Below are 20,079 nucleotides of genomic sequence, written 5' to 3' on the forward strand. Positions count from 1 at the left end.
GTATCTATATCTGTATCTTCTAGTACTTTATTTTTTATTATGCACCAGAACACCGAGGCGAACTCTTTGTGTGACAATGAACTCTGAACTCTAAAATCGGATTCTTCTGGCTCCAAACGGCAAATCAAATCAGTTGATGGCTTGAACTCGACTTTATTTATTCAACATGTTTTTATACAGAAATGCAAATTAAAACTTAAAATGACAATAAACCCGTACTCCTCGGCTCTGAACCAGGTTAGTCTCACAGATTATTTGTCTTCCGTGCTGTGAAAGGTTTTTCTGCAGCTCTGATGAAAAGTGTTGGTGGTACACGCTTTTTTTTCTGCAACAGGTTTCTGAACTCAAACAGCCAAAAAAGTGCAGGTGGAGGTGTCGGGGCGTGCAGCCAGTGATAGCACTGCCCTTCCAACCCCCAGATGTCCTCAGCACGCCCCTGCCTGTTAGGATCAGCCGGAAATCAATAACTGAAATGGAAGTAGTGGAGACAAGTGGGCAGAGCAGAGGCATAAATGGGAACGCACGATCACAAAATAACTCCTGGAACATCGTGAGCGCCACAGATGGATGGACAGAAGAGTCTCTGGAGCTGGAGTTTTTCCTCTAAGTGCACAGTTATCACAGTGTCAAACCTCGGAGGAGGAAAAAAAAAAAGGCATAACAGCCCCATTCTTAACTTTATTTCATTGCAGCTTCTGTGCATGTGCATTATTCTCATCCGTCCCCGTCGCCCTCGCACAGCACAACAGATAGAGATCTATAACTACGATCGGCAAGTCTGGAGGGAGCCGGGGTGGATGGAGGGGAAGGTGGAGGTGGAAGGGCTTTGTTAGGCTACAAGTCCCCGGCTGCACTGCCGTGCTCCGGCGTGGGTAAAGAAACAGCCATACACACTGACCTCAGAGCTGTTGTTTAATCACCAGGGCATTTTAATGGCTTGTCAGAGTAATGAAATATGGTTGGAGGCTACCTGGTGCAAACATTACGATAAATCCCTCTCACACAAGCCTACGCAGGGCTTAATGGTTATAAATCATCACTTTGGGGAGAGAAAAATGACAGCTATTAAAATAATGAATGGGATGATTAATTTTTCACATTAAAGATTAAAAGCTATGAGAGGTATCATCAGATATTTGAGCCGCCGTAAACGTTTGAAAGTGAGAGCTTATTTTCCGCACTTTATGACGCCCTCCGTTTCTTCACTGTCATCCAAGTTTCTGCCCCTTTTTTTTTTTTCTCCTCGTCATCCCCCCACCACCACCACACCCACACACACACACACACACACTCGGCGCCTTGCGTGCCGGCTGGGTGCGCCCGCCGACACAGGCATTCCTTACACCTAATTTGTGCTCTTGTAAAAGTGCTCTGAGGAAAAACGCCTTGAAGAACACTCATTGCTGGAGGCAGTACAGGACCCTCTCAGCCTCTCTGCAGGGGCTCCTCAAGGCTCTCACCGACATTATTTCATAGCTCTAAAGCTGTCACACCTATAGCCCTTCACAAGAAGAATAAGACGAGCCGGCCAGAGGTAGTTTAGCTTTGTTGTTTTATTTGGGGGCCTCTTCTTGTCAGGTTACATCTGCTCCATCGCTGAAAACAGAGAGCTGATTAGTCAAAACAAAGACAGCATATAACACAAACTACGACCAGCTTCCCCTTCTCCGTCAGAAGGTGTGTTATTGCACACGGATTCCTAATTCAGCGTTCACGTCCAGGGGACTCGCCGCGCCGTTCCGACATATATCACCCAAATTGCGAGTGGAAAGATTAGAGGGGAGAAGCGTAATTAGAACATTAATAACCATACATGTTAGGGAACATAAGTAATTGAGTTTTTTATGATGAATGGGAGTGTAAACAAAAGGCAGGAGAGTGAGAGCTTCAATTAGATATTCCGAGCAGTCTCGGCAGAGACACGTGGACGTGGGCTTCTCCCACCGTCGCCCAATTATTTCTGTGTTCTCCGGCAATCATAGCGTTGCTTGTCCATCTGCGAGCCTTCAAAGGGAAATTCAAATCGTCTCATTGAAGCAACGGCTCCATTTGTTGGCAGAGAATAAATTGTTGGCTTGGAAATGTTTTCCGCTGTGAGCGGAGCCAGGTATCTGTGCAGCTAAAGTTCTTTACAAAGTGGAGGGAAATTTAAACGGCTCCTCTGGCGTCCCTGCGTTCTTTGATTCCTGCCTCTGTGTGTGTGTGTGTGTGTGTGTGTGTGCGTGTGTGTCCGCTAATGATCCGGGGACACCAAATAAAGGAGCACTGAAACAAAATGGCCACCTTAGCTGCCCACTTATATCTCAACCCTCCCCTCTCGAATCAATTCTGACATTTCATTCTGCCCTTATAGAAGGTAATGGTGCATTCAGAGGTTGTTACCGATAATGTTGAAACGGGCGCTGCTGGCTTTCATTGGACGGACGTACAGTAACCTCTGCAGCAGGACTGGCTGCGTGTTGTTTCCTCTCTGCGACGGCGTTTTTTCATTTTCTGTTAACAAGTGAAGCAGCCAGTGTTTGTATTCTTCCTCCCACTCGTGTGCTCGCACAACATGAAGTGAAAACAGCCTTTTAAGTCGGCTAGTCAATATGCTGTTTCTAATATATTATTTACCAACCATGGGCTGTATATCAGAACGCACCAAACAACTGCTACGTTTTTTTTTTTTGCAGTCATAATCATGTAGAGAGGATTCACAGAGCCAGATGTCTGGCCCCTCGTTTTACAGCGTTTATGTTTTCCTCTGAGTTGATGTAAAATTCATCCTTCCCTGTTTTATTTATTCCCCTGTTTTCACAGACTGAACAATTAGTCAATTCCCAATCAACAAGAGAAAAGAAATTGCTTTTAATTACTTTTGATAAATGACAAATTGTGTTGGCATGGCTCCCTGCGAATGCTTAATCAGGTGCGGGGCGGGGTAGGCAGGGCGGGTATCGGGGAGAAGGGATTTCTGCTGGGATGAAATCAATGCAGCTCTCTCTGCGGTTCACCGGCTGGGCTTCTGGGCAACAGCCAACCCGAGGTCTGCAAAGATACACAAGTCAGCAGAAAAGCAGCAGCAGCCGCTGCATGAAGCAGCAACACGCCGTGACACCGAGAGTGTGGCACATGTATGTACGTACGTACACGATGCTGGCTCAGGAGATTACAGGTGCAGAATCAGACTCTTCCTCCGTAAAGTCGCGGTTACGTAATGTGATTACTTCATTGTAATACTTTTACTTTTACTCGCAGAGTAACTATCAGCAGCCTGCAGTGTTGTCACCGCAGTGAGGCTGCCAGGTTTGAAACCATTGTGTCTGCACAGAGAACAAAAAAAAAAAAAAAAGTTGCTCTTATGAACTCTATCAGCAGCTCACACACACACACACACACACACACACACACACACACACACACACACAGTGAGAATCTAAACGTTACATTTACATTTCCTGTTAAAGGTCCAGAGTGTCTGATCGCTGCATTGCGGCCTCCTCACGTCACCCAGAGCAGAGTCAAACACTTTAAGGACCTGGTCTGGAGTCAGTTAGAAACACTCCATGAAACAGGACCTGCTCCCTCTGTGGATATAAAAGGAGAATTTTGAAGTAACAAAAACAAAAAGATTTTTATTTTCAGGTGGTTGTACATGCACGAAAACAGAGTTATGTAAAAGATTTTCCATGTCTGACTAATTCTGAAAATAAAGGCCCCAGATCTTCAAAGGTTCTCTAATAAATAAATAAATAAAACACAAAACTGTCTCTTTCTATTTAAAATATGTTCATATATTATACATCTCTGATTAAAAATTATAGACATTTAATGTTATTTGATGAGTTGTATTTAATGTTTTGAAGTATTAATGTTGCTGCTGCTCCGACCTGTACGGAAGCCCTGAGAGGACACATTTCTGTGTTTCTGAGGAGCAGGAAAGTTTCCATTTGAATCTTTCATCTGTGCAAACAGGCGACGGTCAGCTGATCTGTCAGATTTTGATCGTCTCATGTGAATTTTTAGAACATGCTGATTTCAGCCTCTTGTGGCTGAAACGATGAATTACAACAACAAAGCAAACATGTTCTGCTCGCCTGTGACATGGTTCAAGAAAAAAGAAAGAACCCGGACAGATCACAGCTGATCAGCTCACTTTATGTCCAGGTGGTGTTTTAATCTGAAACACGGTGTCTCTACCAAATGATTAAATCTGAAAAGTCAACAATAAGTTGAACTGTCAGAGAAACATGTAATGTTTTCTGTGGGTGGTTATTAGCTCCTCCACCTCCTCCACCTCCTCCACCTTCTCCTCCGCTCTTCATTTTAACAGCAGCTGTATCCTCCTCTTGTCTGCAGGTTCGTCAGCACCTGTGGCAGCAGCAGCGAGTCGAGTGACCGAGCTTCAGCCCGACCGGCTTTACCTGTACATGGAGACCCCCAGCTGGGCAGGTCAGTCTCTGGACCCTGTTTGTCCGTCTGCATGTTCAACTTCTGGACTCTTTGGACTGAGCCATGGTTGGAAAAGTGTTTAATTCACCGTGAGAGTCGATTTGAATCTTTTATTTCTGCTGCACAATTATCCAAACCCAGTGAAAATGAAGCGTGATCTGTGACTGCATGATTTATTTTCTCCTTAATTTTACCCCCAAAAACTATTTTGAATATTTCTCGTCTGATTCCAGTGCAGCCAGTTTGATTTTCCAGTTGGGAAATCACAGGAAAAATTAAAACACGTCGTGTGTCCGGTCCGGTGTAGCTGACACCTGAGTGTCGATGGCTACATTCAGTCAAAACAGAAATACTGAAATCAGGATTCTGAACGTGTCTGTGCTTTTTGTATCCTCTGAAGTTCAGCATCCTCCAAACCAAAAATGTTTTTAACTTCTAAAAAATGTTTCTGATCTCCAGCTGCTCCGATAAAGTTCTGGTTAGAAATATGGGACAGAAACAGCTTCATTAGGGTGAAGATCAGATTTTAGATGTTAGGATGATTCTCAGTGAGCCGCAGTGATGTGGAAGTGTACTCCAGGGTGTGTCAGTACACCGTGACATCAGCAGTGGGTGTGGTTTCAGGTTTAAAGTCACACCCATCCCGTTCCTTGCTAAGCCAGGCGTGAGGTCGTGAATCTCTCGTGGTCTGATGTAAACATCGGTTTGTTTTTTTTGCGTCTGCTTTCTATAAACGTCTTGAATTTCATCCCCGCTCGTTTCCAAGTGAAGCTCACGTTTCCAGCCCGGTGATTCGATCGGCCCGTTCTCACCTGGCCTCACACGAGAAGCTGCAGAGTTCAGAGAGGAGACGCCAACTCTTACTGTGATATAGCCTGTATGTATGCACGCCTTACTCTCCCCTATCCGGCCATATTGTGCTAATGCGCGCTGGTTAAGTAGCGGAAGACTAGAGAAAGACTCTTATCCATATGCCTGAGAGCCCAGGAGCCGGCGTGATCTCTCCCCAGATGGAGTCCTCTGCCTCCCTGCCCGTCCTCCGCGGAGCCATATAGCAGGTGGCAGCCAGGATCAATGGGCTCCGCCGTTACCTCCTCTCCACTTCACGTCTCCAGCCTGATCTCCAGGGGGGGCCCGCGGGGCCCGCCGCGCATCTAGCTGCAGCACGCCGGGAGAAATAGGGACGTTTTCCATTAGTCTAATTGCTCGGTTATAGTTCTATATTATTGCCGTGATCACCACTGTGGCTTGGTAATGACGGACCTCCCGTGCCCCCGCGTATAGCTGGTGGGTGTTATGTCTCCCCCGTCACCGCCCATTGAAACTCCACTTGCAGTGGGTGTAGGAGGAGGGGAGAAGCAAACAGGAGGATAAACAAGAAGAAGAAAGAAAGAAAGAAAAAGTCTTTCAGATGTTTTGATAGAAGACTTTAATCAGCTCTTTACATTCTCAACAGGTGCCGCGCTCGGCTGATTTATGGATAAACACTGGAGTTCTCCAGCTTATTCATTTGCCTCCGCTAAAAACTGGCAATATGGGGCTAATTTGCAATAATTTGCTGCTGCTGCTGTGGCCACTGGTTAAGAATGTTTATATAATCACGATATAATAAGAAAAATGAAAATGAGTTTTTCACGCGGTTCACGGCCCCCGTCATCGCCGCCAAACGCGGCTCACGCACTCCACTAAATGATAATTACATTCCCCCGTGCAGACTTTGTTCACGGTGAATGTGGGAGTGTTATTTTCACTCTGTGAGGCCGCGTGACCCGGGGAACATTCCCACATCGAAGCCCCTCCACCCGTCCTCCACCCGTCAGCGATTACAGCGGTCGGCAGACGAGGTGAGGACAGAGTGAATGAATTCACCCTGAAAGACTCTTCTGCCTTTTCTTCTTTCTTGTTTAGAACGCCTCCCATTTGCATACCGCGGCCTCTCGTGGTCGAGGCATCGGAAAGCTTTTTCCTTTAAACTGCGGCGGACTAATCGGCGCTGAATATTTCACAGCCGACCTGTAGCTCTCCCTACAGGTCGGCACATAAAAGCCGCTTCCTGTTTTGGATTTCCTCTCCGTACAGTCGGATTGTTGCTGATTATCTCGCCTCTTATTCCTTCGAAGGAGGAAATCCTTGGCTGTTTTTCTTTTTTTTTTTTTCCAGGTGTGGGTATTGATCTTTGCCTTTGCTGCAGGGGGAGTGTGTTCACTTAAAAGGCCCACTGATGTAGCAGAGCTTATTAAACAAATAGGCCAGAGAACAAGGCCACAATCGCTTTGAATCATGGAGGAGGCTGCCCGTCTTAAAGCAAGCACTGTATCAAATATGAAACGCTCTGCTAACAAGGTGTATAATCTATTTTAATCAGATCATATTTTATGAAACAAGGAGAGGCTTGAACTTAAGTAAGAGAGAAAGACGGAGATTCTGGGGGATTGTATTTTGAAATGAGATGTGACGGCCGGGGACCATGACTTGATTTTACATGCATGGCTTTATAATGAAGCCACGCCGAATGGTCAGTTATGGTTAACTTTAGGTGGGGGTGGTGGAGCTCTGCTGTAATGGGAGGCTAATTCAGGGCCTGTGACGCCTTGACAGGCTGCAGCGCGGAGCCGGAATATGGATAAGGACGTACGTTACAGAGCCGAAGCAAAGGTCTGCATCCGTCTGCAAACTGCCGGGTTGCCTGAGGATATAACGGGGTCAACAGCAGAGTGTACACAGGCGGCGTCAGAGATGGAGACGATACAGAAACAGAGAGAGAGAGAGAGAGAGAGAGAGAGAGGCGGAGGAGTGACTTCATGTTGTCATCGCATTTCAGGCCATGATCCTTTTTATATGTCTTTACACCGGCTGGGTTCATAGGCGAGTGTTTTCAATCACGTTCCCTCCTCGCGCCATAAATTGTTTCAGATCCTGTGACACTAGACTTGCTTATGAATATATGAATATATATATATATAATATATATATATTATATATTATTATATTATATATATCACTCCGAAGGAAGCTCCACTAGTCAGAGAAGGTAATGGATAGAGAGATATTATATACTGCTGTGGGAAGCAGCACTTGTTAGCAAAGCTTTCCCTCCCCACCACCGCCGGCTTTTAATAATCATAAGGAAACATTTAACAGCGACGCTGCCCACGACACTAAAAAAACACATCACATCCGAGTTTGAGTCTCTCTCACCGCTGTTATGGTAAATAATCTGAGAGATATTACACCCTGCAACGGCGGCCAGAGATAAAAGCAGAAAATATTTAACACTACATTTGAGTATTTCATATGCTGTTATGTTAAATCGTGCAGATATATCTATTTATATATAGAGAGATTCTTCGTTGCACTGAGAAGCTTCACTTGTTAGAGAAGCTTCTTTTGATCGAGGTTATCACTCGTTGTTGCAGCATTTAAAATGTGAACAACCGGCGATGACAAGCGGCGTACGGAGTCGCCTTTTTTTTTGCATTTGTGGGGAGTGTATCCGACGACGGTGCCGCCGCCGCCGCCACCACATGAGGGTGATGAGGAAAAGGAGAAGAGGAGGAGGAGGAGGAGGAGGAAGAGGAAGAGGAGGAGGGGGTGCCTGCGTCTTTAAAAGCGAGATGGAGTGAGGGAGCGGGGCGGACGGGTGGCTGGCAGGATTGTGCTGACGGCAGGGCTTTGGTTCAGAGCATGCCCATTAGAGGGAGCCATAAATCCTGGGCTCTCTGGGCCGGGCTGTGTCAGCAGTCCACTGAATGAATTGATTTTAAACGCCACTGAAAAAAAAAAGAGAAAGTGCAAGAGAGAGAGAGTGAGAGAGAGAGAGGGAGAGAGTGACTATTTAATTCACCCTCCGCCAGAAGCCCACACCCCGTTCCACCCCGCTTCTCAATTCAGGACCGCCGCTGAAAAAAAAAAAAGGGGGAGGAGAGAAGTCTAGAAACAGTGAAAGTGTCACCGGCAACAAGCCGAGGGCGCCGCGGCCCCACGCCTGATTTAAACACACAAACCTCAGAAACATCATCTCAGATTCCAGACAGCGTTTCTTCTAATTCCTCCTCCACCGGAGAAATGAGACATATCTTCTTTCTTTTTCTTTGCACCGGCGCATTTGACTTTCAAATGTGTTGGATTTTGAAATTGATGTATGTGTTTATTCATTTACGAGCAGCATCCATGTGCGTATGCATTTATACATTATCAGCGGCGCTCGCAGGCCGTCCTCCTCCTCGTGCTCGTCTTTGTTTCTTCTTCTTCTTCTTCCTCGAGCTGCAGCCGCGACACAACACTAAAAAACAGACACGTGCTTAACTGTGCATGAGTACGAGTTCCAGGCGGTCATACTTATTTCATGTAAACACATTTGGTGTCCACGCCAACTTTCTGTTTGTCCCTCAACATCCCTGCGTGTGAGCAGGACCTGTTGGAGCTGAGAGCTTATTAAAGCTGCAATGCAACAGGAATATCTGAGGAGAGGGCCGGTCTGCAGAAACACCTTCAGCAGCTTCACCTGAATTAAAACAAAGGGACTCTTTTACATGATGGATTCAGACTGTGAGCCGCTGTGGATTTATTACACTGTCAGACTGCTTTATAGGTAGGAACACATCATATCTGACTGGGTTCCACTCCGTGCCATAATTAATACTATTAATGTGCACCAGCTCCCGAGACAAAGAAGTACATGTTCCACTGGATTCCCCGGCCGGCTTCCGACTTTTTCTGTCTGTCATTCGGCGCCTGGCAGGTGGAGCGCCAGAGCTCGTTAGCAGAAAGAGACGGTGAAACCAAAACAATGAGCTGAAAGAGGCTAAAAGGCTGCAGACTCGTCTTCATCATCTGTGACGCAGAACTGTTGATCAGCAGAGCTTTGAATGCTGAGACACTAAATGAGCCTTTAAAGGTCCAGTGTGTCCATTTAGTGGCACCCCGCAGTGAAGCTGCATTATTACAACCGAATGAACACTCCATGCCTCACCCTCTTCCTTCCAAGGTGAGGACCCGCTGACCACTGATTCTTATTGTCAGCTGATTAAAACATACTAATGAGTATTATACTCAATTCCTGCCACACACTGGCCTTTTAAAAGCAAAACAACGAGCTAAAAGAGGCTGAAAGGCTGCAGACTTCCGCTTCACGCTGACTCATTTTAATCATCCGTGATGCAGAAATATTGATTATCAGAGCGTCGGATGCTGTATTCTGCCTCAAATCTGAACGATATGAAGTGGAGGGGTGAGAGAAAGGGAGAGAGAGTGGGAGAAGGGTGGTGGTGGTGGTGGTGGTGGGTGGTGGTTGGGTGGGGGGGTGGCAGCGTCCTCTCTGGCTCATTACGCTGTTTAAAGAGCCGGCGCCTCCGAATCACCTGCACAGCTCCACGCTTCAAACAAGCTCAGCCACCAGGGATCATACATCAACTTCTCCATCAGTCCCCACCGGCTTCACTTTTTCACTATTCTGCCTCCACCAGCGCCACGCAATGCCACGACACACACACACACACACACACACACACACACACACACGGCTGGATGTGTGATCGCAGATAGCATCGCTTGTTGAATACTGATGTCACGCCACGCTACAAAAAGAATAATAAATGAGTTACAAAGCAGCCGCGTGTTTGTTATGTATGCGATCATAAATTTAATCGAATGCTTCCAGTGGACTCTGCATCAGCATCCGAGGCCCGGTCTGCAGCTCCGACATTCTGGATGCACGGCGTTCTCCTGCATGTAAAATGTACACTTTCTCATGCCTAATTACCCACAGGCTACGGCATGAAGAGGACTCGCTGCGTATTACTATAAAGATTGCGAGGATATTTCACTTTGAAAAATGGCAAAGCACACAGGACTAAGGGCTTGATTACAAGGAGTGGGGCACACGGCCCTCTACATCTTCCTTCCCTCATTTCAATTATGGCTGACTGGAGGCACGGCGCTGCCACCATCCTCAAATAAAACTAAAATATGATAAAGCTGAAATATCAGGGCCGGGACTGCTCCGAGCCTCCAGCCATGTAAGGCGGCAGATACTCGCTACGTAATTACAACATTTGCCAATATTTTTTTGACGGTAGGTTCAACGTGTATATGAGAGAAAAGACGAGGGGGGAGGAGGCAGGGCATGAGGAGCGTTCATGACACATGATAAAAAGCACATTTCATTCTGCTCTCCCTATGGATAACAGGAGACATGCCTGCACGGCGCTCCCCCCGTGTGAAAGTGTAGATAGCGGTGTTATTTTTAAGTTGCGAGATCATTACTCATGTGTGAGATGCATGAGCTAACAGAGAGGATCTGCTGTCATAACAGAGGACGGCGAGCGTGGCGAGCGCCGCAAAGAGCACGTCGTCTCTCGTTATATGTTCCATGAAACAGGCGTTCCACGTTTGAAATAAAAGTCCGTCTCCACAATCCGCTGTGAGCAAACGTGTTTTTATGTTTTGTCAGGACAGAGAGAAACGCTGCAAAGCATAATTCTTTATTCCGCTCATGTTTGCCCTTTTTAAACGCTGCCCTCTGCGAGCCCCCTACAGATGGAGGTGATGCGCGACGTGGCCGATTTCTCACCGTGACGCCCGACCCCGACAAGGTGGTGCACAGAATCCCTCGGTGGCCTCAGCAGCGCCCCGGGGCGACCGCGGTCCGGCCTTCCCTTCACGTCAGTGTTAATAACAGTCCTGCACGCGGGGTCAGCGCTCCGAGGATCCGGAGCTTTCTGAGGAAATCCCAGCCAGCGTGGTCGCAGAGTCTCCCTGCTCCAGAACGAATGTGAATCGACAGGAGGATTCAGTGAATGTAATCTATCTTAGCACGCTTTAGATTTAACGGTTAATTGCTTTGAGAATAGTTTCCCGGTTTTGCCGTTTGTTTCTGGAGCTCGCAGCTCATGAGATAAACAATTTAGCAATTAAATTGAACAGAAACATGTTTGTGCAACGCGTCCCGGGACCTGACATGTCGACTCTCGGCAGAGTCGTGTCAGTGCGACGTTCTTCTAAATCCTCTCTCGTGCCCGCGAGGAGCTCCTAATGAACGAGCGCCGGCGTGCCCGTCAAACACAAGCAGGCGAGCTCGTTCTCTGATTCTTTTATTTTGGAAATATTGATTAAAATTAAAGCGAAAGAAAAACTTTGAAGTCTGATTTATGCAACATTCAAAGAAGTACTCATTATTTCGTAGATTTTGGACAAGTACATAATATATAATTTTGCAGATCTTGCTGCTCATTAAATGTGCAGAGCAACTGATGCCTTCCTGCTCGTCCTCTGGCAATGATTTACTGGCCTCAGTCAGAGGAGCTCTTGAGATGAAGAATCTCAGGCTTCTTGTTTTGTTTCTTTCTTTCTTTCTTTCTCGTGGACAGTTGTAGTAGCTCCAGCAGCTGCTTCATTTTTTCAAAGAGAGGAAATGTTTTTTTGCAGGAGGGGAAGAGCCTCTGCAGCAAAAAATCAAGAGCGATTCCGCCCCCTTCGCTCGTCACAGTGTGGGGGATTCAATCAAAAGTCTGCCCTGTGACCTGTTCTCCGAGAAACAAACAGCCAGCCCAGTCTCCAAAGACCAAAGCCATCAGAGGAGGGCGGCCTGTGTGCGAGCTAAACCGTGGCACCTTTCTGAAAGCTTCCATCACGGAAAAAATTGTTAGTTGTCGCAGTGGAGAGTGACTAGCATGGCGGTACATTGATACATTGATGCAGTGAACGCCTCGGACAGTGCAGGAAAAGTGCTGAGGTTGAAATTAAGCTGTTATCTCTGGCATGTATCACCAGGGAGGCACGAAGCAGCGGTGCAAAGGCAGCAGCCTGTTTGCTTTACTGTTATTGCCTCTGCACGTCCGTCCTCGTCCTCAGACGTTCCTCTGATGCTTTCTGTCTCAGAGAACATCTCTGCTCTTTGCTTTGTTCTGTAAACTTCATCAGTTTAGCTGCATGTGGCAGTTTCACATCAATAAAACATCGCAGACGTTACTTTGTAACTCTGTAATTAACAGAAACGCATCGCCGTGCCTCGTTCAGTCTGCGTGTGCAAAACCTCATTATTTTTTATTCCCCTTCACCCAAAAGAAGAATTTATTGGTGTTTATTTCAAATATTAAGAAGCGGGTCAAAGTTGTGTTTTTAAAAAAGTTTGGTGAAAATTGTAGTTTCACCATTTATTGTTTTCCTCTGGTGCATAATCAGCAGCTCATTAGTGTTTTGTCCCGGTTTCCATCCTCCCGTCTTAACAAAAGGAGATTCTAAGCCGTCCTGGTATTACGAGGAATTAATTTACTGTCGAGTGAACGGAGGGGAAACAAAACAAATTTGCATCAGGAGGTCATTAAATCATGTTATCAATTTTAACCAATGTTCCCCTCCTCTTTCATAAAGCGTGTACATATCTTTGGTGAGAACTCCTTAAACGACGAGTGTCACCGGCCGTGATTTGCTGGAGAAGACTGCTTACCATAAATTCTCATAGTAATTATCTTTATTTGCCTCGAGCGGAGCCTTTCCAGTCTGACCTTTAGTCTTTATGTTTAATGCAAACTCCAAACTTTGCCCATGTTTACCCATTGTCTTGATAATTCCAGCATAATGTACATCTCCACCGGCTAATTTCTTTGTGCCAAGTTCTGGTCTTGGACGGGGGCAAACTTTCTCTGGAGAAACAAACGATGCCAGGAAGCGTCGGAACTTTTTCCAACCACAAACACTTTCAGTGGCATGAGCTAGGGGCTATAATGGTCTCATTTGTTTACAAGTGAGGTAAACAAATGTATCACAATTAATTTGACAATGATATATTGATGTTCAGAATGCTGCACATAGCACCTTTAAAGGCCTATTTCAATGCATATTATCATAAAGGAGACAGTGAATAATATCCCCGAGGTGCAACAACAATTGGTTGATGGGACAGCTCGAGATAATGACGCAAATCAACAGATTGGTCTTCAATGATGGGAGCGCGGGCGACCATCCTTCATCCTTCAACATCTCCGGACCTCCGGATTCTTCTCGAAAAAAACAAAACATGAAGGGCATTATGTTTCCTGGATCCCGAGATAAGTTTGGTCGTTAAAAAGTTCAGGGCACTCGTACGTCATATTTGTCTTCCTCCGGCGCGAGTGAGTGAGGGGGAACATAGGTGGAGGTGCTGGTTCTGTCACGCGGCGCTGACAACCCCATGAGTAATCTTGGTGCATGATAAACAGAGGGTCGAGGTGTCACGGGAACACCTCAGCGACTGGCACAAGGGTAATTACTCTTCCTGCGTGGGTGCAACTCAAAATTTTTGAACCTTTTCTTTCTCCAATCATACTTGATGGATTGAGTGGAAGAGGGCGATCATCTGGTTCTTAGCAGGCTCACTGAGCGTGGTAGGCCTCTGTTGATTAATGATATCTGCTGCAAGTCACCAAAAGCGGAAATTAAGTATTTCTGTTTAAATGTAACATTTGTCTCCTTTGCTGGTGTTGAGAAAAGCATTTGTCAAAATCCCCCGGCTTTGGCGAAAAGGTGGATTTCCTCTGGGAGCATGCTGGGAATTACTCCCTACTTTCACATTAATGGCATTCAGTGTTCCTGTTTTATACCTTGAATCCACTTTTCACCCTTTCACCTCTTTTACGACGTTTTTTGAATATGGAACGGTCTCAGAGCCGCGTGACAGTCCAGGATTAAGCGTGTTGTAGATTTTTCCCGAAAGCCGAGGAATGACCTTGGCCGTATGAAAGGAAGTGACTCCTGATGGCATCTCTGTCTGTGGCGGGCACATGGGAGGGGTTCTGGTGGTTTCACTGGTTGAGTTGGGTTACCGTTTGTTCCCGATGGCAAAAACAAAAGAAAGAAGCTCTGCCGGTGCTGGAAGTGAACAGACTCCGGCTCCTGAGGAGACTAATGGTTACAGGGCCTGGCCATCGTCCAGTGCTGCCCCAGCCACTGCCTCTCCCGTCGCTGGGATATCATTACCTCCAATGTGTTACATCAGACTCGCTTGGTCAGGCTCTGAAACAGTCAATACTCCACAATTTAGAAAATCAGCCAAGTTTGCAGAAACAAAGAGGCAATATCGGAAATAAAGACGGATATATAATCTGACGCCAGGCATTTTTTCATGCCGGGTGAATTATTTGTTGTCCGGAAGGTGGAGACGTGGAAAGGGGGGGTGGAGGAGGGGAAGGAGGGAGGGAGGGAGCCTGGGATCTGTCAGGGGTTAGAGGAGGTGGTCAAGCGGCCTGAATAAACGTGCAAATCACAGCGCCCCGACCACTGACCCTCCCCATCGCGTACAAGCAAGCCTCTACTTTTTCCATCAATGGAAATCTAATTGCTTGAAAAGCGATCAATGGAAACTAAATTGGTTTTGTGTGGAAGCGCGCGCGGAATAAGCTCTGAGCTGTTTTAATGTGTGTTGGTTTTTGCATCTTAAATCACGGTAATATTTGGAGCCGGGGCCCCCACCTCCTCCTCCTCCTCCTCCTCCTCACGGCTCTCTGGAGGGGGTAAAGTTTGGTAGTGTCAAGACACCGGGGAGGAGGCACTCAATCAAGCTCCTAATAAAAATCACAGGCTTAATTGTTTTTCCAAACTCATAAATCGTCCAACTTAATGGGTTAATATTAAGACTTATACGAGGACGGCGGGGCGCTTGTTTCGGAGCGGCCCGGGAGCTCCTCTTTGTGGAGCTGCGACCACTGATAACCCTCGAGTGATCTGATATGACTAATCCCCTCTAATCCTTAATACACTCCTTAACATGCTCCTAACTGACAGCAGTCGATATGGGTGCACTTCTCTGTCTTATCGCTGATCTCTTTGTCTTTGTACACTCTCTGCAGCGAAATTCAGCTCGTTTCCTTTTGACCCTCCATCGCTCGGCGCATCTGCATCGGTGTCACACATTTTTAGCTCCGAGTGCTTCTCGATAAGCAGAGAGGGGGCTGATCACGAGTTTTCAAATTGCACTGACTCGTGGGTTACCTCAGGGCTCGCAGAAAGAGAAGAGAGAGAGAGAGAGAGCGTGGTGGGGAAATGTTTCTTTTTTTCTACCGCAGTATCCGAAACTGCCCCCACCACCACCGCCGCCACCTCCACCACCACCACACTTGTCTTTCCCAGCGGACAGCTAGATGGACTGCACAGGAGGTTGGGATGTGGGCTGGTGGCCGCCGATCGTGTAGCCTTACCCAGGAAAGAACAGTCCCAGCAGAGTAATTTATTGACAGCATTGAGATGTGTTTCTGGCCAGGTGCTTCTCTCAGCCATCCCTCAGGTGCTTATCTATCAGTTATCAGTGCAGACAGAGCACAGACCCAGGTTGTATTTCTGTCTGCTATTGTAATTACATTGTAATTGATCCGAGGGTGTGCTGGGCAGTGCCCATGCAGTAACTTTGCAAGGGCTTTCTTTTTCCTCTTGTTATCTGGAGGAGTGCTACAGTATCATAAGCAAAGCTGGAGATGTTTTTTTACAACCTTCAGTTGTCAGACTGAAGTCAAAGGCAGCAGATAAGAGACGCACAAAGTGAAGCGTGCACGTTTATCGAGCGTCAGGACGCGGACATGCATGTTGCACATTTGTATTCATTTTTAAAGAAACGCTTGCGCGTCAATAGCTGCCTCATTGGAATTAATGTTGATCCTGTGAATCCGTGCGAGCGTCTTTTCTGCACGTGTGCCACCGCCGCCGCCGCCGCCGCCGCGACAACAAGCGGCTCCGCTTTGTGTATCATTCCAATCACGCATATTAACCAGCCCTCGCCGCCCATCAATCTTCCCGACGCCATTTTGTAACTGATGCCGAAATGATGTTATAAATGATGTTTGAAAATATCCCCCATGCCGCCCTGCATCAGCAGTCTGAAGGCCTATCAGATGTTTCTCCGCACACATCTGTGAGCTGTACTCACCTCCGGGAAATTAGCAATCAACCTTTTACCAGCCAACACCTGTATAAGGAACACAACGCTCCCCCCCCGACCGCCACCATCACCATCCGGCGGGCTCGTAATGTCAGGTCACACACTCTGCACGCCCGTCGTGCTGAAAATGTTATTGTTATGTTGATAGTAATTTCACATTGCTAATCACTGTCGTGGCACGTAATTTGCATGTCGGCCCCCTTCTGTGTAATAACAAGAGCCTCCGAGCGCCGCCGAAACCGTCTGAAACCGGCGCCGGTCCATGCTGTTGCAGCTCTTGAAGCTCTTGTGCAGTCTAATGTAAGTATGCACGCTCTCCCTCATGATCCCTCATTTATCATTTTGACACTGGCTACTTTTTTGAAGTGGAGAAAAATGTTGCAGTCAGCTCTTCCTTTGGTCTCGGAGAAAGAAAAAAAAAAATGTGCGAATGGGCGCGCGGGCGTCGGCGCGTGCGCGTCATTCGACTGCTCGCGGAAGATAGAGAAGAAGAATGTGTGTGTGTGTGTGTGTGTGTGCGCGTGTGTGTGTTTGTGTACATCAGTATGATTAAGGAGCATGGGAACGTGGCACTGGCTATTTACTGCTGATAAACCAGAGTGTGCATATGTTGTGTTGTGTTGCCGTTTCTCGCTCGGCTTGTTACACTCATTGTGATGCTCCATCTATCCTGCTTTATGTAAGACAAATTGTATCCTATTTTAAGACGCTTGTTGACCTGATACGGTTTATTTCTTCTTCTTCTTTTTTTTCCGTTTTAGCTCACTTAAGTAAAGCTTACGTAACCGTCCGATGTCATTAAGGCACCTTTCAGTCCAATTATGACCCAGAAACACTGTTTAGCAGAACTCCTGACATTTACCTGAGCTCGGACTAATATCCCTGTTAAATTGCATCAATAGATATCTGAATAGGTATCCATATTGATTGCCATGTAGTCGATTGCTGACATTATGATCCTTCTTACAGTGTGCTGTGTGGAGAGCCTCTGATAAACAGTCTGATCCATCTAGCTGCACAGAGGGATAATGTTACTTGGCTTTTCTGTTTGGTGCATGTGTGTGTGTGTGTGTGCGTGTGCACGCCTGCGTGTGTGTGTTGGGAGTGTGTCATGGCAGGTTACAAATGAGTTTGTTTGTGTTCTGGCCGCAGAACCTTTTATGCCCCGGGCTGTGTGTGTTGTGTGGGTGGGTCTTGCTGAATGTGATAGAGACTAAGGATCTGTGTGTGTGTGAGTGTGTGTGTGTGTGTGCATGCCCAAATAGGTTTATATGAGTGGGATGGTTATGAGTTTGAGATGCCTTTTTAGTATTTCGCCTGTTGTTACCACCCTGAGCCATATAGTTTCCTGTCCACTCGGTTTCGATCCTCGTGCTCGCGCTGAGGTCAAGCAGGTGACCTATTGGTAAAAGTGCCTTGCGTGCCAATAAATGCCTAGCAGTATTAATCACATAGGAGCCCTCACTCTGTAAAGAGGTCAATGCTTTAAAGGGCACCCAGAGAGCTGCCTAAGACTGAAATACAGCCAGGGCATCTTTCCGGTTGAACGTACCAAAAGTTTTATTAGTTCCCCCAATGAGGTCAGTCTGCCCTGCATAAATGAAATCTGTCGATATCCCATTATAGGCTTTTGGAACTTGATTGTGAGGCATCTGTCAGATGCATATTTCATTCTAAATTTAGTTAGCTGGCTGTAAGTAATGCATACATTACCAGCAGCTTTATTTCCCAGTGTACACGGCTGCAGAACATCTGTTTTTCTATTAAGTGAGAGATGAAATATTAATCTGAAAGCAGATCTGGTGCGAGTCAATCACCGACAGACCGCAGTGACAGCTGCTGTGAAAGTAACACTATCATGTCAGGTGTCTGCCTGGATACATCTGATCACGACATCAACGCACACCGCCGCTCAGAGCCAAAACATGAACAGGGTTCACCGGATCAAATGGACTGTTTTATTAACCGGGTCGATCTAAGCTCGGTAATTGGAGAGCGGTTACTACAGTAAGAGAAATGTTGGTTTGTTCAAAAGATGCTCTCACATCCAGATCTGCCGTTAAGCTATTGGCTGCAGGCGGCGTTGTGGAACCGGAGATCGCTCTTGTTCTTGAGGCCGCGTTCAAGACCAATGTTTCAACGCCTCGGACAAAGAGTCGAGTCCAAGACCACGACTGGGCACGCTACACCCAAAGAGTTTTCATGATTATGAGGCTACAGACTCTCTGGTCTTGGTCTTGGTCTTGGTCTTATCTCAGTTTGTCTGGATACACTCTGGTCTTGGTCTCAGTTGTTGGTCTTGACTGCAGCACTGGCAGGAAAGCACAGGTCCATCGATATACTGGTACTGTAAAAAAGAACGGGGACCAAACTCACCGTTGGTCACACGGTTGGGTTGCTGCTGGTCTATTGGTCATCTGCATTGTCTCAAAGTCTCTCCCGTGTACAGATGTGCACAGTCGATATATCGTATCCTCCACACTGGTTGGAAAGCAGACGTTTGGGTCTGTAATGTTGAAACAAAGTCTGCTTTTACTCTCTGATAGGATAGATTTCACATTAATCACTGAATACATCATGCGGCTATCGAATGTATCAATCCACTCAATGAATTCGTTGAACAAACAGAGATCCATACTGTGCAATTATTGCCCTCTAAATAGCTCCTGTGAATACTTGAAAAGCTAATTGTGGGTCAATACTGCTCAAAGGTGAGTTCTATTGACGCGCAGCATTTGAAGAATTTAGTATTTGGCTCGGTTGCCAGGTGACGGGCAGCAGACCTTTACCGGAGGTGGCTGCGCTGAACGTTTCTCATCATGGAGACTAATGAGCGGCGCAGTGTTTACGTGGAGGTGATGTGAAATGTTGTGATCTCAAACAATAACAGCATATGCATTTTGCATTTTAGCATTAATAATTACAGATAACATTCATCTGCAGTGTCAGTTCTCTCAGACGGCACATCTGCAGCCTCGCTCGGTGTTGTGTAACATCAGGAGGGGAGCCGCTTTATCGAGTTATGATTCAATGAACAATGAATTGTAAGGAATCCACACTTTGATTCGAGTGCAGGAATTCTGATTGCATGCAGTAGTTTCAGCCTAATGGACGGCGTTACACAGCCTCTGTTGGTTGGTTTACATCTTTGTTCAAGATTCTCTATTTTCTTTCCTTAAACTATGCATACACTGAAAAAATATGTCGAATTGATGAGTACCAGATCAGATTGCTACATGAGAAAATGTCGTAAATGTTCCAAAATGTTTCACGAGTTTGGCGCCGTATCACGGTCCAGCTTCTGTCCGATGTTTTTCCTCGCCACGGTCGGCAAGTTCTTGCTCATGGTGGAAATTGTTGGGTATTATAAAGGGTTCGTGCTAGACCTGCTCTGTGTGGAAAGAGAAGATGTGAAGCAGTGAAAAACAAACAGGGAGTAAATCAGACGTTTGTGTTTCACGTATCAACGTGAGGAAGGTTACGTCAGATCTGTGCGGAGCCATGAGGAAACAGCTGATCAGTCATGTTTCCATCTCCTCTTTTTTTGGAAAAAAACTTGATGAATTTTACATCAAACCAAAGTTTAACCTTCTAACTAACAAAGAGAGGCCTGCAAACATCAGCTCCCTAACAAAGAGAAACACAATAAAATGCTGCAAAGCATCTTTTACCAGATGTGCAGAGGTACATTTGTAAAAATCCAGCCTAGTAATGCAGCACGTATTCCCACTGCGCCCCAC

At 46.4% G+C, this 20,079-nt stretch overlaps 1 protein-coding gene across 6 annotated transcripts in view; it reads left to right on the forward strand.

Moving 5' to 3' along the window:
• The window catches only part of LOC104923388 (RNA binding fox-1 homolog 3), a 387,959-nt gene that overhangs the window by 192,896 nt on the left and 174,984 nt on the right, over nucleotides 1-20,079 (forward strand). For all 6 annotated transcript variants that reach the window (XM_019261510.2, XM_027284895.1, XM_019261511.2 and 3 more), the window contains one exon: nucleotides 4,342-4,434. In XM_019261510.2, coding sequence (XP_019117055.1) covers nucleotides 4,413-4,434 — 22 coding nt within the window. In that variant the 5' untranslated portion in view covers nucleotides 4,342-4,412. The remainder of the gene's footprint in view (nucleotides 1-4,341; nucleotides 4,435-20,079) is intronic.

This window comes from Larimichthys crocea, chromosome XII (genome assembly GCF_000972845.2).
Source record: "Larimichthys crocea isolate SSNF chromosome XII, L_crocea_2.0, whole genome shotgun sequence".
NCBI classification, from domain to species: domain Eukaryota; kingdom Metazoa; phylum Chordata; class Actinopteri; family Sciaenidae; genus Larimichthys; species Larimichthys crocea.